General features: G+C 34.1%; 1 protein-coding gene across 1 annotated transcript; it reads right to left on the reverse strand.

Moving 5' to 3' along the window:
* Positions 1-2,815: 2,815 nt before the first annotated feature.
* On the reverse strand, positions 2,816-13,378 carry emc (Basic helix-loop-helix domain-containing extra-macrochaetae). The gene is made up of 2 exons (XM_077440879.1): positions 12,860-13,378; positions 2,816-3,012 (listed from the first exon to the last, which is right to left on the reverse strand). The coding sequence occupies exons 1-2, from the start codon at positions 13,250-13,252 to the stop codon at positions 2,974-2,976; spliced, it is 432 nt and encodes a 143-aa protein (XP_077297005.1). The 5' UTR covers positions 13,253-13,378; the 3' UTR covers positions 2,816-2,973.
* Between the last annotated feature and the right edge of the window lie 9,915 nt (positions 13,379-23,293).

Raw genomic sequence — 23,293 nt, forward strand, 5'->3', positions numbered from 1 at the left:
TCACATTAAACATACATACAACGCGAAAGTATGTAGGTGTATTTTTATGTGTAGGTGTGACGTTATTATTATTCGTATTTGAGTTTTTGCCCCGTGGCGTTTGTCCTTTTTATGGTCATGTGCTCGATGTCGTCATTATTAAACCATCATGCCATCACATGATTCGCTTTTACATTGTGCGACATACGAGTACATACACATATACCTATGTTACGTATATAAATATAAGCAAAAGGTGGTATCATTTCAGCGCGATTCTCTTTGCTTTCGAATCCAATGCAATATTCATAAGTCAGTCGCAGGCTAAAACTGGTTTCAAAATTTTACCTTGACCCGATAAATTTGTTGACAGTTCATGAGAGTGTACATATATGATCATCGATGATTTAGTTCAAATTCGATCAAAGTTTGACAATTTCCGATCGATTCAGTAGAATAAAATTAATAAAACAGGCGCAGGTCATTTTCGTTTTTTAGGTAATATAGTCAAATTTCATTTATTATTCAGAAGGTCGTAACGTCAACCTTGACGTAATCGTTGATCATTAATAACCATTTACAATAAATTTTGTGTGACTCGTTGATGGTTTTATGCAAAATATCACCAACTACTGATACATTCAATAAATTTTCTATAGTTAGTTGCAGGTCATATATGTGTGTATGTAGTAGCTCAACTGGCAATTAAAAATGTTAGTCAAAATTTAATTTATTGCACGCAAGGTCACATCTGGATGACCTTGACGTAGCGGTTGACTCATTGATGATTTTGTGTAAAGTTCGCTGAATACTGATTAATCCAATAAATAGGTTAAATGACCCATAGCTCAAAATAAATACGATGATTTATTTATCGTTGAACTTAATCAAATTTTATGCATTTACATGTTTGACAACTGTCGATTAATTGGCTAACACAAGCAATAATTTATGGAAAAATTTTAATTGTTATCGTAGATTAGAGTCAAAATTCAATTTATAGCTCAGAAGGTCGCGTCTGCACGACCTTGGCCCAATGGTTGGCCATACATGATGATTTCAAGTAAGTGATCAAAATGACAAAGCATGTCGTGTGATTCATTCATCGTCGACTCGTTTTATTCAAAATTTATTTATTCACCGCTATCTGAAGAATGCATTATAGTCTTCAGTGCAATCGCATCATCAGTGCAACCAATACATATTGATATCAGTTATCAAGTTCTATATTTATGTATACATATTTGAATTTGGTTCACTCTTTATGCTTTTTATTTGTTTGCGTAATAATCTGTTCAATAACACCCTAGAATTTTTATTTGGAATCGTATTTTTTTAATAAAGTCAACCAGTTTGTTTCTTTGTATTTAATAATGATTTAAGTGTGTTAGTGTAACTAGACATACAATGTATAAAGGTAACGGCTTTGTTAACTATATATGTACATATGTATGTATATATTCTAAGTGTCTTATTTCCAAAAAAGGTTATTTTGTAAGTAAGAGTGAATATGTAAATGTATTTATTTTTAGGATAGGATAAGGGAGTGTTTTCAATGAATAATAATATTCAAACAAAAAATTTTGTGCAATAAAAAAAATTTTATTATATCCAGTCCAATTCATGTTCTTTTTTTCCATTCTACTATTTTTTTCCATTATGTAATTCAACAAACTTTTTTTTTCATTTTCGATTTCAACACATTACACAATAATTAAAGCAATTTCTTCAAATGAATCCTTAGATCGAATTACAATGGTTTTCCTTTCAGTTAATCAATAGTAATAAAATGAGGATTATAATATGAATGAAAACATTTTTAATTAATTTTTGCTACTTACAATATTTACATTAATCTTAAATTCTTAATATATAATATACTTAAACATTTAGGATAAAAATTCGTATAATAATAATAATTATAAAGAAGGAAACAATCACAGAACAAAAAAAAAACTAAAAAGAAAAAATTAAGCGTTTTGCTAAAAATAATATTCTGTGTTTTACTCTGAAAATTCGTTTTTTTTTAAATTTTTTACTTTAAGATGAAAATGAAAGTTGATTCGTTTTACTTAGTTTTTTCTTATACATACAAGTATAGATATATATTTTTATATAAAACAAATAACATTGCGACTTGAAAACAGGTACTTTCACAATATCAGCCGAATGGTTTTTCAAATAATTTTAATTTTTCCTTTAAAAAAAGGTAACAAACTAAATTAACTAACAAAAAACCCCTCAACAGATCATGAGTAATGAAATGCTCCAATCGCTTTTTTACAAATAATAAAAGTTCTCATCTTCTTCTTCAACATAGTAAATAATATATAAATCAAATCACAAATCGAAGAAGACATACATACAACGAAACGTACATTTGTAAAGGTACGTTTACATCGGCGACTTATTCACCAATACGAAATTAAAGCACAGATATGATTTATCTATAAAAATGAGGAGATTATCATCGAATAGGTTTTTATTATACGTAATAATAATATATTAATAATAATAACACAAATTTTCAATCACAAACTCTCAAAAAATCCAGATAGTTTTTTTCATTCAAATTGCAAATACATATATATTTATATAAAATTAAAATCGAAAGACGAGATCGGCTATAGGATAAAAAATATTACTCGTATATTTTAATATAATATATTATATTATTATTATTATAAAATGAGATGAGTCGACGTGCACGACCATTGTGATGATGATGATGATGATGACTGTTGATGATAATAATGATGATGATAACGATGATACTGGAGGATTTGATCAAACTCGAATTGACGCACACGCGAAAATTCGAAACGTTCTTCTTCTTGATGAGTTTAAATATAGGCTCGATTTATTCTTCTGTTTTTAAATAATACATATATTTAGAAATGTGATAAGTGTTCTTCTTCTTCTTCTTCTTCTTCAACATACTTTGTTAATAAGTTCTCTCTATTTATAATATTTATATATTTAAAACTTCACACTTTAGCAGGGCCTGTCTTCATGTGACGTTCTTTCTGGGCTCTGTAACAAAGAAAAAAAATCGAAATTAATTACTTGATTGAGGCAGTTAGAGTGTTAACGAGAGTGATGACTGCACCCTCTCTCGACATGTGTCTATTTAACTTTTGTCACGGTTTGAAGAACCCCAATGTTTAAAACTACCGAGGGGGAAATCGACGTTTTGTATTGAGCACGCGCATTCATCTCACCCATCCCAGTTCTGGGACACTCCCAGCTATGCTTTCCCAAACCAGAGGTAGTCGCATTGTTTGATCAGCATGCCGTCAGATAATAAAATCGACCGTTGGGAGCTAGATCTGAAGCGATTTCGCTCCGACCACATGAGAATCACCATTATTGACGCACGTGTGCACACAGACATCGGCGCAACAATGATGACATTGATCAAAAAAAATTCTCGTCATCACAACGGGTTTTATGTAAAGTCAAATTTTAGGATTTGAGACACGCTTTTTAGTCAAATTTTAAATATTCTACCGTTAGTATACGTACAAAAAAGTTTATCATTAGATGCATTTATTTAGTCAAGCTTAATCCTGTTCATTTCAAAAACAAGTAAATTTGTAAAATATCTGTTTTTACCTATATTATAAAGATCTAATTTAAGTTGCGTTTTAAATTGTATATATTAAGCTTTAGATGGGTGTGTTAAAAAATTCCCATATATGGAATTTGAATAAATTCTGTATGTACTCAATAATCGCCCGTTCCTCCGCCGCGCCCTTATTGTAAATTAGACTTCGTTCGAAATTTTCTCATGCCCGCATCGTTCTATCAATGAAAAGCAAAGGGCCATTCAATTGAGTGCAATAATTGAAAGTGAATTTAACGACTGGTTAACGGTAAATTCGTTACGTCAACGCGCTAAATCATTTTGACAGATGCGCGCGGACGAGACGCGGCAATGTTAACTTCCTCGAACGCCATTTTTTTTCTCCGTGTAAAAATCGTGACAGACGGACGGACATTTGGCCCGTCGTTCGCTCACTTTTTGCCCAGGTGTTCACATTTCATTGCACGCTTACATAAAATCGAATCACGAAAAGTCAACTAACATACACAACACCTGGTTGCATACAAAACAACTGATCGAATCCAACTTACGAGAACACGACTCTAACCAAGCCATAGTTAAAGAAATTTACTCAACCTAATAAAACCAGATCCTAGATGTATGCCAAATATTTGAAATACCGAAAAAAAAAACATACGAATTAATGAATGATACAGTCCGTAACATATGTATTATAAAATGTACTATTCGATACTATATTTGAACAAATTATGCATTCAATTTGATTGCTTAAGTTTCACACTGTCTACCTATATATGTATGTATGTACTAACTCGACTTTGAAGTAAAATAAATATACAGACAATACTAATTCCATAGTAGAATGTGCACGAATGAATATACTCAAACGAAGGGTGACATCCCATAAATAGAGGAATGGGACACTTTCTTTCACAAGACGCACGTGGCGTCCGCTCTCCCGTACGAAAGACAGGAATAGGTAAGTAGGTGGGTGAGTGCCACGTGTGCATTTTTTTCCGATATATAAATGTTTTTTTGTTTATTTTCAGAATCGCTACTTATATACATAAAAAAAACTATTGTAGCCAAGTCGGTAGACAATCCGTGAGCCACTTGTTAAATTTATATTGATTGAGAAGGACGCGCGTCGTCTGTGTTGTGAGACAAACGGACAGACAGTGTGTGACACTTATAATTAGAGCGACTCTAGCACGTGCGTACTGTGGCGACACACTCATCGGATGTCTAACGAGACTCACTCATCCCAAGTTTGACAATTTTCGGTCTGACCAGTGTGCCATATTGTTGTTTGGAGACCAATCCAAGTCCGGGGAAATTCGAACGAAATATTCGGATATCATAATAAATTACAAACGTTTAACAATGCAGACAGATGCCAAGATAAGTTGACATAACTATAGTATTCCTTTTTAATGGGAAGCGTAAAAAATCTATCAAATTTGACAAATCCTTGAATATGTAATTTTAAAAATTAAAAATATGCACATATAATTAAGTAATTCATAGCATGGTATTCAGTTTGCTTGCAAAAGGGAGTAGTTCACTTCGGCCCACCAAATCACACTCAATTGCGTACAAAAAACTAATAAATAACAATAAAACAAAGAAAACCTCTAAAATAATCTATACACATATAAAACTAAACAATTCAAAGTATTATATGTAATCAATTATTTTTAATTTCGTATAATTTTAGATGCATATATAAGCTCGCAAAACTGAGTGATACATTTTGGTCCACTGAATATAAAAACATTCGATTCCGAAAAAAAAGCTAACGACAAAAACAAAACGATTTTTTTAAACGATCAATGAAAAATATATAATTTAATAGTTCAAGGCATTAGATGTTGTTTGATTTTATTAATTTCGTTCAATTTTAGATATATAGATAAGATTTTAAAGTCGGGTGATGTATATTTGACCCGCAAAATCACACTCGGTACAAAAAGTCCTCGACAAATAGCTTCCTCAGTTAAAAAAAATTCATGGCGCCGATATATATAAATAGTTAAATAAATTGACCCATCAAATGATACAACTAGTACACGTTTAATTTTGTTATTGTTGTCGCATATGTGCAGGCCGCCCCGGGGCGACGACAGCTGCGTGACCTGTGAGGTCGTACGCCTCTGCACACACAAACACTGACCCGAGACTTTGAAACTCGAACGTCTCGTACATACGCTCCCAAGAAATTATCAGAGATTTTTTTCCCATATGTAAGTATAATGCTAAACCGTTTCTGTACATCCATTGATATGCACACGTGGTTAAATATCTCGTACTAGCCGGCTGCACAGTTTTCAATGGACGGTTCGTCAGTGAGGGGGATAGAGGGACCAGACACACGTGCAAAACGCGCATGGGACTTCCTATTATACTTGCACACGTGGTAGATGTATAAAAAATAAATGTTCACTATTTTCGCGATGATAATTTTAATCCTTGCGAGCGTTTGTGCGCAGATGTAGAGGCACAGATGTCCGCTCAGGATGTCCCTATTATATTCACTTAGTGTACGACTGTTAGTGCAACCGATGAATGAGTGAATCGTGTGTTGATGTTTAGCGGTTGTTGGTCGTTACAGTTTACGCCAATTTGCAGAATACTTCTTTCCCAAGATTTCCCAAATCTCATGAATTTCAATACAAAGTCGTTCATTTGCGAGTGAAAGTCGGTTTGGTTGCTTTATGTACGGTCTTTTGTTTCCCAAGATATATTTGATAATAAAAATAGCCACATATAATAAATCTTCAAATCTTAACGTTTTATTTAAAAAAATAATTCGAAATAAATAAATTATAGCTATTTTAAATAAGGTGAATATTTATGTTCAACTTATAATCGTGCTTTGAGTTTCGTAGATAAACGTTATAAATTCAGTTCTACGTAATATTTTTTGAATAAATTTATACAATTCGTATTTGTCACAATCAATAAAATTACAATTGGCATTGTAGTGATATGTGAAGTGGCAGAAATCCAATCCCAAACGCAAAGCAAAATCTTTTGAGAATTCAGTAGTCATCAAAAGACGTTTCATTGATTTATTTCCGCAATGTTGACGGAATCGTAAAAACATGAAACAACAACCTCACTGTTCAACATTGACCCCCTTTCGGGCATATATTTGCATTGCGGTGTGTGCCATTAATGGGACACATCAAGGTTCCGAAGTCGAAGCAAAACTCAACCGACCAGTTGGTTGGTTATTTATAATAATAACAAGTCGAAACACCAATCCAATTATACCTACACAATAATTTCGGTGGGACGCGTTTGCCATTTCAGTCAAAAGATCATCGCTCGATAATAATCGCAGTCTTCCTGCAAACTCTTGTGTGAGACCTTGCGGTCGAGTTTTTGGAAGACCGGTCTTATAAATTTGCGAGGTCGGAATTTATTCATTGCACTCATCTCTCGCATAGGTCATGGTACTCTTTCAAAGCGTAATTTTACCCCTAAGCTGGATCCGCGTAGTGAGGGGTTGTTGTTATTAGTTTTTGGGGTGATTCTTCTGACCCTCTATGTCTCTGTGTATAGTTAGCAGATAATGCGCTCTAACACCATTATTATATAAATGCCAACTGCAATAATGAGCGTTTTTATTTGCAGGTTAGTAGCGAGTTTGCTCATTTGATCCCAACCCCCACATTAATACCCCTTTATTTGTATGTATATAGATCGTTCGGGATGGATTGTGTTATTTGATTTTTAATTTGAGTAGACTTCGATAGTATGTATGTACATATATGGTTTATTATTGAGGCATTGATAAAAATTTCGATTACTTATTTCTATGAATTTGATTACAATAATATACAAAACAATTTTAGAATCTGTATACTATTAATCCTTGCAATAAAATAAGGAAAAAATAAAAAAATAATTTATAAATGCCATATCTTCTACGTATCTCATTAGATGTTGATTTGCAAAAAAAGTCATAACGACCAACGCAAAATTTTCTCAAATTAAATTTATATCAAAAATTATAGGCAAGGATACAATTTATAAGATGGCAATAACCAAAGTCTGATAATGAAGAAAAGGTTAAACAAAAAAAAATTATTCGTGAGCGGCGATATCTATAACGCATCGAACGTGCTGGAGAATTGGTGCATGATTTAGAGAAAAAAAGCAATGCGACCAGCACGAAACTTTCACCGTCTTGATTTGTACTGAAACTAATAGATACAGATTCACTTTATAAGATGGCATGAAGTCATAATTATGATTATGGTGAAATCGTTGAACAAAGATCAGTTCTGAAAATTTATATGTCCAACTCCTGTATACAAACGGATATTTTTCCTAAATAGAAAAATATTTTTATTTATATTATTATTACAGGCAAAGATCCGGCACACGTTTTGTTGCGATTCTGTTTTGCATACCGCCAAAGATCGTGATTCGTTCTAAATGCCACCACATTCAGTTCACATTGGAATTTTCTTGCAGTAGGTATGTACATAAATGTATGCCAACGGTATGTTATGTGCTCAAATACAAATCGTGCATATCGAAACGAACTTCCAGGTTTTCACAATATGGAAAATATGCCACAACGGATCAAATACATTTACGATTATGTACACAACATATTACGTATACAACGTTCCCAACGACAGAACTCCGTCTGTATTTGAATAATCTTTCAACGTCAAATGTTTGCTGTTCCATAAACTGCACAAACACATGCACATTGTTTACTTTTCCCAATCATAAATTCATTCTTTGAGCTCAAACCAGATGGCTGGCAAGAACGAGACAACGCGTCCAGGTAGTGCGTATATCATTGTTCAGATAACAAAAGAACGCACACGTGCATCTATCAATTTCTTGAGAAAAATCTCACGAGTTCTAAATTTTCGGCGCGGTTCGCTCTCTTATCGCGATGTTAAATTGCGATTCTAAATCATAGCTCGGGATTCCTTCGCGGTCACGTTAATGTCGTGAATTATGAATATACATCCGTCTCGGCATACCTCAGCTATTCTCAAACTGTATCATATTTTTACTCATCGTATTGATATAACACACTAGTATCGAAGATAACAGTACCAAATCCTATACATACATACGCGTACTTAAGTATAACAAGTAGTCAGGAAACTTTGAGAAGCTGTGGTCCAGAAGACTACTATATACACCGGTGGTTAACCGCCTTGAACGACCGACTGACTGGTCTGCTTATAATATAGAGCCGGCTTATCTGGTTACAACAACGAGCAATGGTCCGAGAGAAACGAGTTATTGCCGACAGTTCCTTGTACAGTTGGCGCCGTCTCATTAAAAATACGCATTTTTCTCCACACGTTATTATAATGGCGTCTGATAAATTAGAGTAAACATCAAACAACAACAAAACTATATAAATGCCTTTGATCTGTAGGTTTAGGTGGGAAACGTGTTAATTAAAGCGCGGGCGAAATGCTCTTAAAGTGGACGCCGGCTTATTATTAGGTGTGTTTCATTCATGATTTTGAAGGCTAACTATTACTGCCAATGAAATATTTATGGTATCGGTCTGTTCTTATAACGTTCAAGATACACGTGTCACTGAATGAATTGAGTAATGACTCATTTACAACGGCTACAAATCATTTTTTGAAGCGCTATAATTTTCAAATCAGTATAAGAGTAGTGGATGTCACACTTTAGAAGCAATTTCATATAAAGAACATTTGAATAAATATACGTTAATCGGTTCGAATGAGGCAATACTCGGTACCAAAAATGAATAATTAAAAAAAAAATACAATAAATGATTCTATTATCTGTATATCTGGTATGTATTGCGAAATATGCAGAATTGCTAATGAACGTACCAAAGTAAGTGCGTATGTTTCACAAACTATTGTATTGAAGTGTAAATAATTTTAATATCTATTTTGATTAAAGACGCATATTTTATAAAATAGTAGATTACAAATCTGAGTTTTGGTAATATATTACACCTATAAAAATATGAAAAGATATTTTATTACTTTTTATGATGTTAAGTATGCAATTATCGTCAAATAAAAAATGAATCAGATTTTCGCACACGTTCTGAGAATTATGACAAATTTTGACGCAATTGCTTTGAAAAAAGAATAATATTTTTAACCTCTTCCGCTTCCTCTTGCGCACTGTCGTAAATTACGCCACGAACGACACCTGCTTCGGATAAGTACGAGAAATCCAAAGCGTATCTATTTATGAGTGACGAAAAATAAAAAAATAAAATAAACAATTCGATACATCGAGAGTGGATATATTTCGGTAGATACCTATGGTGAGAGAAAGAAGGAGACTAAACAACGGATGGACCGCAGACAACAGCTGTGACAGTAAATCTGCGTCAACGATTGAAGAAAACTAATGTAGCGGGGAAAGAAAACACAGGACAGAATAAGATAGTAGGCAAAGCAAGCACCCCGTTGATTACCAAGGTGCAGATTTATTGTTTGGCATTATTAGATCAAGAGGACACCTGTTCCCGCGCAATAGACCGTCACGAGTGTTGCCACCACTAAACGGTGTTGCCACAAAGCTAAATCAAATGTGACTCAATCTAAATATCCAGAATGATACAATGGTCTTCCTTCTCATAGTGAACACTGACTGAGAGATTGGTCGAGCGATGATTGCTTCCTTTGCATGGAATTTATAAGATGCGGTTTTATATTTTATGCAATTTTATTTGCGTTAATCAGAGCCTATAATAGTGTAATTGCAAGATGTTGAGCGAAGTTGGAGATGCGCTGGCTTTCGAAAAGAAATGCAATTTCCCACGAGAGCGTCTCTAACTCGTGAATCACGGAATTGCACTATCGCATCGTCTTCTTCGTCGTGTCGATATAAATATTACGTGTACAAAAATTACTCATGAGAATGAAAGGCCAACACGCGACTTTCTCTGCCTTTTTACACGGAAGAGATGAAATGGATGATAGGGAATAATTCTGCAAAGTTTAAATTCAATTCAAGTACATACACAAAGTCGCTAGCCTATATACATACATATGCTTTGGAATGTGGAGCATTGTATTTCAACAAAAAAAAGTAAAAAGGATCAATTATTTGATTTAAGACTTGGCTGATCCCAAAATCTTGAGAAGAAAGTAGTCTAATAAGAAATAACTTTTGATTGATGTTATAATCATCGCCGAAGTGCGGGGGTTAAGGACCACTGTGCGTTAGACAAAAGGGGGCGGGGATGGCGTCCGCTCGGCACAAAGAATGCAATTAATTATGCAAGTCGAGTCTGGGTAGGATGCAGTTGTCGGCCGTTATTTAAACGAGAGGTGGTGGGTGGGTGGGTGGGTGGGTGGGTGGGGAGGAGCAAGCGACCGACGACGTCTCCGGCCACCTGCGGACATCAATCTACATTCTACCACGAAGACGAGGATGACCGTTGTTGTCGACAATAGCAAGACACACCGATATCGATCTTCTTTCGCAAACCGCGAATATGCGAATATGCTAATTTGCGCAGGTGTCCGCCATCAGCCCGGTATTTGTGTCGTATGCGGTCTACATATTTATCATAGTCTAATACCGTAATACTCGAAGTCATCGATCTCAATATAGGTACATTGATTTCGGACTTTGGGGTCATTTTAAAGTTGAACAAAACTCGAGTATTTATTTATATGCGAAACAAGCCGCAAAATTTGTGTTGAATATTAAAAAAAAAATTAAATGAAAATACACCTTTTTTAGCATTGAATTTGAATAAACCTAGTCGTAAACTTTGATGCGATTTTTATAACAAATTAAAAGCAAATGGTTAGAAATAAAAAATAGCATAGTAATGAGACAATTCCGGTTAATATGTTTAGATAAGACGTGGATCGATTTAAGATGTTGTAATTATATTTTAAAAAATTCAAATAAAATTGATTTTTTTTTACATTTGAACTAAACTTCGAGTTGGTAAAATCGTAACATATTTTTATACATAAAATGTATTTAAAAGATACGCCAAAACGATATGAGAACAGTCCGAAGACGCTCGTTGCAATCGACAATGGCAAGAAACATCGATATTGATCTTTCGCAAACGGCGAATATGCTAATACGCGCGCGCAGGTGTCCGCCATTATCCCCACGAATGCAGCGAATTCGCGAAAAACGCAAGAGGATCGGATTAGTCAGTCTCCAAGTGTCGAGATTACTATATTACACATTTAAAAATGTGTGTATACTGTATAATGTATAAAAAGCCAAACGACTTTCCATCGACTTTCGAAACGGTCCGGGGCTGTGGCACAGGTGCGCGGTGCACCTGCGCCACCGATTGATTCACACACTCGAACCATACTTACATTGTAATTAACCGTTCGCTCGTCGAAACAACACAACCACTCCAAAAATTGTTTACGTAATAAGAGGGAACCTTCGAAACGGTCGAGATTCCCGTAAGAATCTCGGAAAAGCGGTTTTACAACAAGGTAATGGGGTCTGAGATTGAAGTTACTCTTCAGACTACACTTACTATGTACATATACATATAAATGTATACGTCGATAATGATTGCAGATGGTATAAGCATGCTTCAACATATCATTACGAAAATGTTTCAATTATTGATAAAGTACAAAACACAATTAAAATCAGTCTGAAAAACATGGCTTTTCATTAATCGCTCAAAAATACTAAAATTAAATAATAAAGACTCATAGCAGAAAGCTTAAAAAAACTATCGAAATCTTAAGCTTGCACATAAATCAAAATTGTTATAATTAAAAGATTTTTCAATAGTTGATATTTCGACTTTAATTAAACTATTACTGAGGTTTTGAAATGAAGATCATATAACTTAATAATATAGATGAAAATTGTGCTCAATCGATGGATTATTATTAAATTGTAATGAATCTATATCTATTCGCATCTAATGCCCCAAAGACTTGTCTAAAATTTGCGAGGCATCGATATACATTTAAGTTCGTAAAATCAGTGTGAATAATGCGCTTGTAAAATGTCAAAAAATAAAATTAATTCGATGTCAAGTTGTCAAGCTTGAGAAGCGCCGATCATTTCACACGTGTAAATTCACATTCATATGCAATAAATTATAGAGTTCAAAAAATGCAAGAGCAAAAAAAACAACACAGCTCGTAAATAAAATTTACTAGAGCGTGATAAGAACGGTTCGCGTTTAAATTAAATACAATTTTTTACGGAAAAACGTGTCGCACGCTTTTGCGCAACGGTGGACCAGATCCAACAAATCAAAGGTACATGTACATATACGTATAGATAAATGAATTGATATTTTTTAGAATTGATTCTTACCGTGTATGTGAGGTGTGGAGAGTGTGGCGTTGGAAGTGCAGAAAGCGCTGTAACAGCAGGTAGGAGACAATTGGCAGGCGTGAGAGGGCGACGAGCCGAGGCGACGGGCGCTGCGCCCCCGGGTGGCCCCAAAATGGCAGTAGCATCGAAAGCCCCCACAGACGGGTGGCTCTCAAGCGCCGTTTGCAACTCGCAAATGTAATCAATAACATGCTGGATGACCTCCAGCTTGGACATCTTCCTATTCTTGGGCATGAACGGCACCAGATCCTGGAGCTTCGTCAGATACATCTGAATCTCGGCGTTCTCGCCACCCCGAGATCGCTGGACCCTTCCGCTGGAGATCGGCGGCACCGAAGCTCCCGTCGCACAGACAGCTGTCACGGCCTTCATCTTCTCTTCGAATCACTCAAAAATGCACTGACACGTTATTATTGCGGATCTGCGATGACAGATCGATAAACACCGCGAGACGAATCGACACACGACTTATCCCAACGACAAAACTCGTCCGAGTGAAGCGCCTAGGAGGAGGCCGGTTGTATTTATAACATCGATGCGGCTACCCCTCCCTAGCGGGGCATCAGCCAATCGGAGCGCGCGGTAGGCGGAGCCTGGCGCGCGTCGACCAATCAGAGCGTGGCGCTACCTGTCCGACTCAGCTGAGATTTTTCCCACAGAGCGCCGGGATGTGTGTGTTATTGAGATGCAAATTGCGTTTTTGTTATCGCCGCATTGTTATGTCGTCGACGGCGAACTTACAATATATATGTGTGTGTGTATTTATTGATGTCGTTTCTGTTCGCCGCACAATTGCTTATTTTGATATTTGGCTACAATGACACCGAGTGAGGTGTACAATAGGTATACCTACCGTGGACATTTGACTTTGTATTGTATTATAGAATTGCTTCTAAATGCGATTTTTTTATAACAACATAATATTATAATATATCATACGTATATGCACCAGCAAGTTGGTTGGGTTATGGATTTGACCTGTGATACAAAAAATCTGTATCTTTCGTAAGCAAAAATGGTTAACCTTTCTTCAGACAAGTCAAATGACACGTTCCGTATTGAAAAAAATACTTGCTCATTTAAAAACATATACATTTTTCATACAATATACGTAAGTTTATATTCAATGATTGTAAATATGTTTTTGAGCTATTTTTCCTATTATGCTGTAGATTAACATTATAATAATAAAATACTATGATTACTAACCAAATTAAATTAAATTCTAAAATAGAAAATGATCAGTAGATCAGTAGCTATTAAAATAGATATAAGATGTATTGTGAACATAATTTCGTAATAATAACAAGCATTTAAAAATCAAATATTCAATGCACCTTTAAGACTGTAATATTGTAATGAAAGACCTGCTACCTGCTACCTATTAATTACGTCTATGGGTCATTGATCAAGTGACTCATTTCACAATTTCAAGAGACCCACTTGAGCTAGCCGGTTAAGGCTAGAGTATTTTTCGTATAATAAGTACCAAAAATATATTTTATATAAGAATATGCATCAGGTCAAAAGTGATTTGTTATCTAGTGATGTAATTGTATGAAGAAAATTTATTTACAAAGGCATCTACGCAACAAATTGAGGATGTAATGAAAAGTGTAAACAAAATACAGGCGGACCTCAACTTTCGCACATTCGACTTTCGCACAATTCGCTATTTCGCACATTTTTAAAAAATCGTTTTTTTTTTTTTTTTGGTGATAATGCAAAAATGTTTGTTTGCGTGCAATTGTTTCCCTCTCCTCCATTCCCTGTCGCACTATGAAATGCGTATGAACGAGCCCGTACTGTGAAAAGTGTTACATCCTGCACGGCATAATGATGGATGAAATGGAGAAATCTTTGTCTTATTGGATAAGTGACCAAAATCAAAAAACTTCAATAATTCAAGCTAGAGCTCTTAGTTTGCATAAGGATTGGAAGGATAGACTAAAAGAAGATTCTAACACGGTGTTTCATGCAAGTCACGGCTGGTTTTCAAATTTTAAAACAAGATATTCTTTACACAATATTAAATTCACTGGAGAATCAGCTGATGCGGATGAAGATGCTGCAAAAGACTTTTTTTGTTCATTGTCCAAAATTATTGAAGATGGTGAATATTCCTCTAGTCAAATATTTAATGTAGATGAGATTGGTTTATTTTGGAAGCAGATGCCTAATCGTACATTCTTATCAAAGGAAGAATCAGTTGCCCCTGGTCATAAACCTTCTAAAAGCCGATTGCTTCTTGGTGGAAATTTAGCTGATGATTTAAAATTGATGCCAATGTTAATTTATCAAGCAGAAAATCCTAGAGCATTGAAAGGGAAAGATAAAAAATTGTTTCCAGTCATTTGGAAATCAAATAAAAAAGCCTGGGTTACTGCTTTAATATTTAAAGATTGGTTCACTTCACATTTCGTACCAGCAGTAAAGCAATTTTGTGAAGTTGATAATTTACCATTTCAAATATTATTAATCTTAGATAATGCTACAGGACACCCAAAATCTCTACAAAATTTATATCCAGAAATCAATGTTGTGTTTCTTCCCCCCAATACTACGTGTCTCATACAACCCATGGACCAAACAGTGATAGCTACGTTTAAACGATATTATATGAGGTCGATAATGAATCAGGCCATCAAGACAACTGACATGGAAGGTGGGCCCACATTAAAAGATTTCTGGAGGAATTATAACATATGGAACGCAATAAACAATATTGGAGACGCGTGGGCTGAAATAAAAGAGCCAACAATGAAAGGTTCATGGAGAAAACTATGCCCACAAATGATGGGTGATATACATTTTGATGAAACTCCAGAAACTATCACACTTGAAATAGTCCTCTTAATGAACGAACTTAACCTAGATGTTAACATTGAAGATATTGATGAGATGATTGAATCTCATTCTGAACCCATGACCAATGAATTTCTAATGGACCGGCAAGAGAACGAGAATAATATACATATTGAAAGTGAGGAAGAAGAACCAGAAGAAATCATTAATACCTTAACTATAAAAAATATGAACGAAGCTTTTACGCGTCTCGAAAAGTTTTTGAACATTATGGAAGACTGTGATCCCAATGGAGAACGAATATCTCAAGTACGTAGGGCTATTCATAAGAGTACTGTCTGTTACAGAACTCTCTATGAAGAAAAAAAAATGTCATATTCAACTAACTCTTGACAAGTTCATTACGAGATTATAATTTGCCGTGCCTGAATGCGATCTTTTACACCTAAGTAAGTGTAGATTATCGGATGTTATTTTAACATATGTATCTTGGCAGCCTGCGCTCATCATTATTCTCTTAATTTGAATGTGATGTATGTGTGGAATCTTAATCTTCTCTCTTCCATTTGGGCGTCGCTGTGATATTTTTTTTACTATTTTTCTTTTGCAGAATGTAAAACTAAGAATGGGATTTGAGTATTTTATTTACGTATTATTTTTCTTTTGTTTTTATTTTTTATTTTATCGTGTTTTTCTGCTTTTGCTTTTTTTGCTTTTTATTTTATGTATTTACTTTACTTTTTAATGTACATATATAAATAATTTTTATTTAATACATACATTTTTCGCTTTTTTTTTTACATCCCTCAACTTTCGAACATTTAACTTTCGCACACATTTTCAGGAACCAATTGTGTGCGAAAGTTGAGGTCCGCCTGTAGTATATGTACGTATATAGTATGTAGCATGATTTGCATTAAAACACTTACGCTGATTTGAGAGAAATTGAATCGAATTTGCTGTAATATACTGAAATACTATGGTTAAGTCGAGGCAAATTTCTTAATAGATTTGTAAGTGTTTTTATAACATGCAAATATTTCTTAACGAAATCGATAAAGTCGATCACGAACTCGATAATAAACAATGATTAATTACATATGATTTCAACAAATAACTACAAGGAAACACTAAACAATTTTGAAAATGGACGAGTAATGGAAGAGTTTTTTTTTTCTTATTAAATTTTACTTTAATTTACTGAATATTCACAAAAATACTGTTAATGAAAATATCCACAAATGCGAAACATGTTAATAGTTTGACCTGCAGCCAAAAAAGGTTGCCGACGCCTGTTGTATAACATTGAAAAACATACTAACACGTTTGTTAAAATATTTAACGAATTAAATGATCATACACAATTCACCTTTACTTACATCGAAAACAATCTAATATTGGAGTATTGAATTGCATGCATTCACATGGTACGTGTATGAATGCAATTCAATGCCATTTAAATTGGCTGAAATTAAATACCCTTCAATCAGACAGCTAATGTAGCTGTATTTGAATGTTGAATATATAAATCTTTAAAATTCCGGTACTTTTAACGACAAATCTAAATGCTAGCTTCGCCTGATTTTTTTTCCGTTGTCTTCAGCACTAACACTCCGAAGATCTCTACCTGTTACGAAGAATTTACCTGCCAAATCGTCCTCGGTTCAGTACCTGTGTTGATCCAAAACGACAAAGCAACCTACCTGTCGACAGTTTATCTTAATTGTTTCGCCTTCACAGAAATGCGAATCGGCACTAATCGTTTAAGCAGGTGAATATTGTAAACGATAAGGGCATCCGTTACGGACAAAGCTTTCGAACGTGAAGAACTGCATTTCACTAGCTATAGTTATCTGCTAAAAACATAAAACATTCTATGAAAATCGACAGATTATTAACTTTGGCTTATCTAAAGCGAGATTAACTTACTAACCAATTAAAAGTTGTATTGTAAAATGCATCAACCAATCGGCAAACAGTTCAATTCTTATCTACGACTTTCGAATCTTATCAATCGTGCTATATATTTGTGCATGTTTGCAAAAGTGTGACACGTGTCAGGCACGCGTGCCGTTGTATGTCGACCCCTTGCTTTTATGCCATGTATTATTTTATTGTCTTATAATCCGACCGCCACATCCAGAGGATTCGATTCTCATTACAAAATGCTTCATAATCTCCAGTGAACAAACAGTGGACGACTGTTTATATTTGGGATTGATTCTGAAAAATTACTTTCGTTAATTAATTAAATTTTTCGTTAATTAAGTGTGTATGAATGTATGTATGTATGTGTAATTGACAGGTTTAATTTATGGGAAAAAATCATCGGAACGAATCGTGAGGAGAGGCAAAAAATATTTTTAAAAAGTGAAAAACGATGAGTTTCCAAGCACGTTCTTTTTCAATACAGATCACGCGAAAGCTGACTTGGTCAGTTTGATTTGCAATTGTTCGGTTTTTTTTTCGCAATAGCGAAAAAAAATGGTTTAGGCGGAATTCTGAAGGTGAAATTGAAGCTGACGTTAATTGGATTTAGTTGATTTCAACGGAAAAAATCTATTGTTACCAATTCGCGATATGTAATCGTAAAAAAATACGCACAACAGCTTCTAAAGCACAAAAAATCATGACATATGTAAACGTAAGCAAATAAGATCAAATTGGTACAAAAAAATCAAAGGGAGAGATACTTAAATTTATACACATAGCCAGAAATTAATTGATAGAATGAGTCAAATTTTCAATGTGATATCAATCTACCACTACCTTTACTAAATCTCACTCTTTTTATATTAGAAAGCATATCAATATTCTCTCTCTTTACAACCTTTTTACTTCATCTATGTTTTTATTAGCTTCATTATAAAATTATATCTTTAGTATTGTAGTGAAGAAAAATTCAATAACAGCGCATTTTTATTCAATTATTACTTGGGGATTGATCGCATATCGAATTTACTCGGCATCCATAATTTTCACATGGAAATTTAAGTAACTATGACGTCTTCATGGGGCTGAAAAAGGCCGAATTTCACGGGGGTTGTCATCGGTGACAGCCGTGACCTTGGGCCTTCATGATATCGCGTATCAACCCTCACCCTCGCTTTTAATGCCACGTGCCGAAGGGCGCGCGCCATTGTTGTGGGAGCGGGGCGGAGGCGACACTCCCACGGCTGCGCCCTTCTGTCCCTTCACCCCTTCATCCCCCACACCCTCACCCTGCACTTCCGTAAATCCGCACGCGGACAATTCCCGTAATGATTAATCACATCAGAAATAAACGGGTCATTAAGTTTGAGTCAATCATAAGCGCATGATGATGTGAAGTGCCTACTTACTAAGCAATGAATCGAATGAACCGAAAGTCTTTAGTTTGATCCTTGATATCTATGTACATACATTCTTTTAAAAATATAAAAAAAATTTGACCTCATAATAAGAATCAAAATTTTGTCTATTCCTATAGTCACTAGGATTGATAGTGTCATTAAATATCTGTATCAAATTTGAGACATTAAATATAAGTTGGTTTCATATAAGGGCTTAATTTCAAATCCGATTATGTAAAGAGCACTGAAATTTTAAATGAACTTTAATGCTGGATTGATGGTTTCATATGAGGATTTAATTTTACAATTCGACTTAAATTGTGTAATTATGTACATAAATTTATGATGAAAAGTTGATTGATGGCTTTAGATAAAGGTACTGAAATATCCAATTATTTTATTAAATCTTATGTAATGAAGTTCAAATTTATCGGTGGCGGGTTGACGGCCTCATATGAGGACCTAGTGTGGTCTGCCAGTCGCTGTAAACAGTTAGTTATGATGATAATGATTCAAAAGCTATTTTTTCACTGCACTTGAATCGACGGTGAGTGCAACTATACAATAGTGCTTATCTTATTGTATAAATCGAACTCTGCATACACATAAGTACTCGTCCGTATATTTACAAATATAATATATGTAATAAAAGTACTATGTAGCACTTTATGGGAAAGATATAATGAAACATGGGGGCTCAATAATGTTTCTCAATTTTTCCCCCACGAGGACACGTGGATGGACACGCGGACAGAATGTTTTTTAAATCGCGGTCACGTGCCGGTCGAATACATTACATTTACACTGGCCCGACTACATATACATATGTATGTATGTACAAAGCGAACCGCTATAATTAAACATTCAGAACAGCAAAAAATATATTACACAGTGCGTGATTTTATATTAATTTAATTCGATAATACAATATTTTTAAATTCTGACGAACGTGCAGTCGAATTAAAACACGACGTCTCCCCTTTACATTAGGGTTGCTAAAAGATTAATTGTGGCCCGTGTGTGCTACGATATTAAACTTAGACTAATCCTGGTTATTATTACTGTCGATGTTGGCCCTTTAAAGTCTTATTTGACATTTATCTTCTTGTAATGGTGTCACAATATCGCAACACTCTCGAATGAGGCCGTCTACCGCAAACATTTGCAATTGGGTGACATTTCTTTGTTAAATAGACATTCATAATCTTTGACTTCTGACTCTCTATTTGTTTATTTATTTAAGAATATTTGGGAAAAGCGGTATAGAGGAGTTTGTTAATACATAAACTTATTTAAAAATACAAATATCATATAAGTTGCAAAACAAAATAAAAAAAAAACAAAAAGGAATATGAAGAACTCAAAATAGAGGAAAATAAAATGAACAATAAAAAAAAAGAATAGAAAATACAAAATAAAACTACAAAATCCCATTTATTTTAAGGAAATAATCAAGTTTTTTTTGTAAAAAGGTTTAATTTACCAGTTACTAGTCTATTTGAAAAGAAGGCACATACATACATACATACCAGCAGCATAGCTCGGACGTTAAGCTTCTGCTTACCGTCAAGAAGGTGCCGGGTTCTATCCCTGAATGAAAATGAATTTTCAGAGTATGCTGTTGGTCAGACCTGGATTTGTGACTCCAGGTTGATCGTTTCCTATCAGAGTTTGCCGATTTTCTCTGATTTCATTGTTGAAACGGTTCCCGGAAAAAAAATTGGCTAAAAATCCTTCCTACCTACTATGTCACCACTATTTGAAATTTGATGAATGTACAATAAAAATTTATGTACAATTCATAGATGTCTCGTTAATTTGCGAGTTTTTTCAGTGTCTCGCAATTCAACGACTTATAATAAAAAAATGCTGCATTTGTATTTGTAATTGGCCAGGAAGGCGCATTGGGATTTTCCTGTAAGGCCTTCCTGGTATATATGTAAAAATAAAAATAAAAATATGTAGTATCTAACTTTAGTTATGAATCTGTGGCTAACTCCGACCAAAAATTCCACTTTGACACCTAATTGGGTTTTAGCTTTGGTTACGACTTCAGCTCAAAATATCCAAAAGCTTTGGTCATGGCACCGATCATGATTCCGGGCTTGGACTTTATACTCAGATATCAACTTCTACTCCATTTACAATGTTTGCTTAAATTCTAACTTCGACTTTGGTTTTGACTTCGGCAGTGACTTTCACTGCGATCTATTATGAACATCCAAAATCTTACTCAGATTTCAATAATCTTCAACTGAAACTCGATCGTTGTATCCAAACTGTCTCCGAATTTGGGTTTGAAAGATTTTTGATTTTGGGCCAACTCCGACTGATGATTTAGCTAATTTTTACGATTCTACCGTAATTAGATAATCAAAATCTATGACTCAGACTGCAATTCCGACTGTACACAAGTGTTCATTTAATAAAGTCCTCGCAATTGCAGCAAGCGCACAAACAAGTGAAATATTAGACCGGATTAGAGTGCATTACGCTGGCACGCGGGTACAAAAGATTGGCACGCGTCTATCGCGCGACTCGCACGTGTCAATGATATATTAAAAGATATGAGCAAAAAGCTTCTCCCATATCACCCCTGTGGGTATCTACGGTTCGGCCATCGTTAGTGCATCGAGCTATGCACCCTTAATTGGCGCACGGCATTAACGACGTTCATTAGTATGGAGCGCGTGCACTTTCATCCACCATTGTGAGCTAAAATTTCTAATGACGGGGTTGGGGTGGAGTTCTCATTTTCATCCCCATCGATTCTCCAGAACGTCCGCTACCTTGTTTGAGATATTAGACTCGGCTTTATTGAGTTCTCGTGCTTTATTTCGACCGTTATTCCGACGCAACCGTTGTGATTACGAGTACGCATGCAGCTTGCATTCGAAATTTGCAGCCGCCAAAAAGTGCAGATGTCATTATTGTTGTCCTTGCAGTTTTTGGGTGAGCGGGAAGGGTAGGGAGGTGGTTCAAAACAGAGACTTTTAATGCACCATTGCTTCCCTATCAAACTTTCGATCGATCCCTAAACGAGACCATTGTCGCATCGAGGCTATTGTGATTTTCAAAAAATGTACATGTGTTCATAAGTTTGGACACATTTCCGAGTGCAATGTCTTTTGTTTTGTTTTGTTTAGTATTGTTGTTGATTTACAATCAACTTTTGATGTCACTTTTGTGTGATTAGCTAAAATCATACGTAGAACGAATCGACTTAGAAACTTGGAAATGCCTTTTGTAAATATGTATACCAAGCATCTACAATGTAAATTTTATAACAAGTTATTAAAAAAAATTACATTGAATACGTTAATATATTTTTAGAAATATATATATTTATATGAAATTCGTTGAAAAATGTATTTTAATGCATTTACATTTAAATAATAGTTTATTTCATTGTTTAAATGAGCAAAATTTTCATAAAAATGTTATGCTTAAAGATATTAATATATAAATTATATTGATATACGATAAAATCGTAATTAAATATAATTTTAAGATAAACATAAAAGCTATAAAATAATTTAGAATTTTATCGTACGGTGTTAAATATTGAATTTATTAAAATAGTATCCCACCAAATATGCAATAAGTGTTTGATAGAAATTCCATATTAATTTTTCAATAAAATTATACAAAAAATTCTGAATACATCACTCAAAAATATTTAAAAAAAAATTATACTTCTTAGAAGATAATTTAACAAAAAATTGAAATGTCATACGAATTCACAAAAATCAACATATATAAGTATATATATATATATATATATATATATATATATATATATATATATATATATATATATATATATATATATATATATATATATATATATATATATATATATATATATATATATATATATATATATATATATATATATATATATATATATACTCGTGATAAATAAAATATATATATAGTATTATTTGACTTTGAAAAGGTCGTTTAGAATTAATTAAAATAGCATTCGCTTATTATACCTACACACAGTTTCTACCTAACGACGGACGTTGATGCAAAATTTGCATAGGTACCTCCAATTTAAATAATTTAACTCAAACACGAATTAAACTAATCACCTGTTAAAGACAAAGATATCACCTATCATAAAATACAATATGCATCTTTATAGCATACATTTCGAATTAATTAAGAAATTATTGAAACTGCATACTCACATTTCGCGCTGCGTCAACATGAAAATACGCTAACAATAAAAAATAATTCAATTCAGAAACAATCTATATTATTCAACAAA

Source organism: Arctopsyche grandis, chromosome 11 (genome assembly GCF_051622035.1).
Source record: "Arctopsyche grandis isolate Sample6627 chromosome 11, ASM5162203v2, whole genome shotgun sequence".
Lineage (NCBI taxonomy): Eukaryota > Metazoa > Arthropoda > Insecta > Trichoptera > Hydropsychidae > Arctopsyche > Arctopsyche grandis.

Coding starts and splice junctions, on each gene's coding strand:
- emc (XM_077440879.1), bottom strand. CDS start 13,252: ATGAAGGCCGTGACAGCTGTCTGTGCGACGGGAGCTTCGGTGCCGCCG. Junction 3,013..12,859: donor CTCCACACCTCACATACACG/GTAAGAATCAAT, acceptor TCTTTGTTACAG/AGCCCAGAAAGAACGTCACA.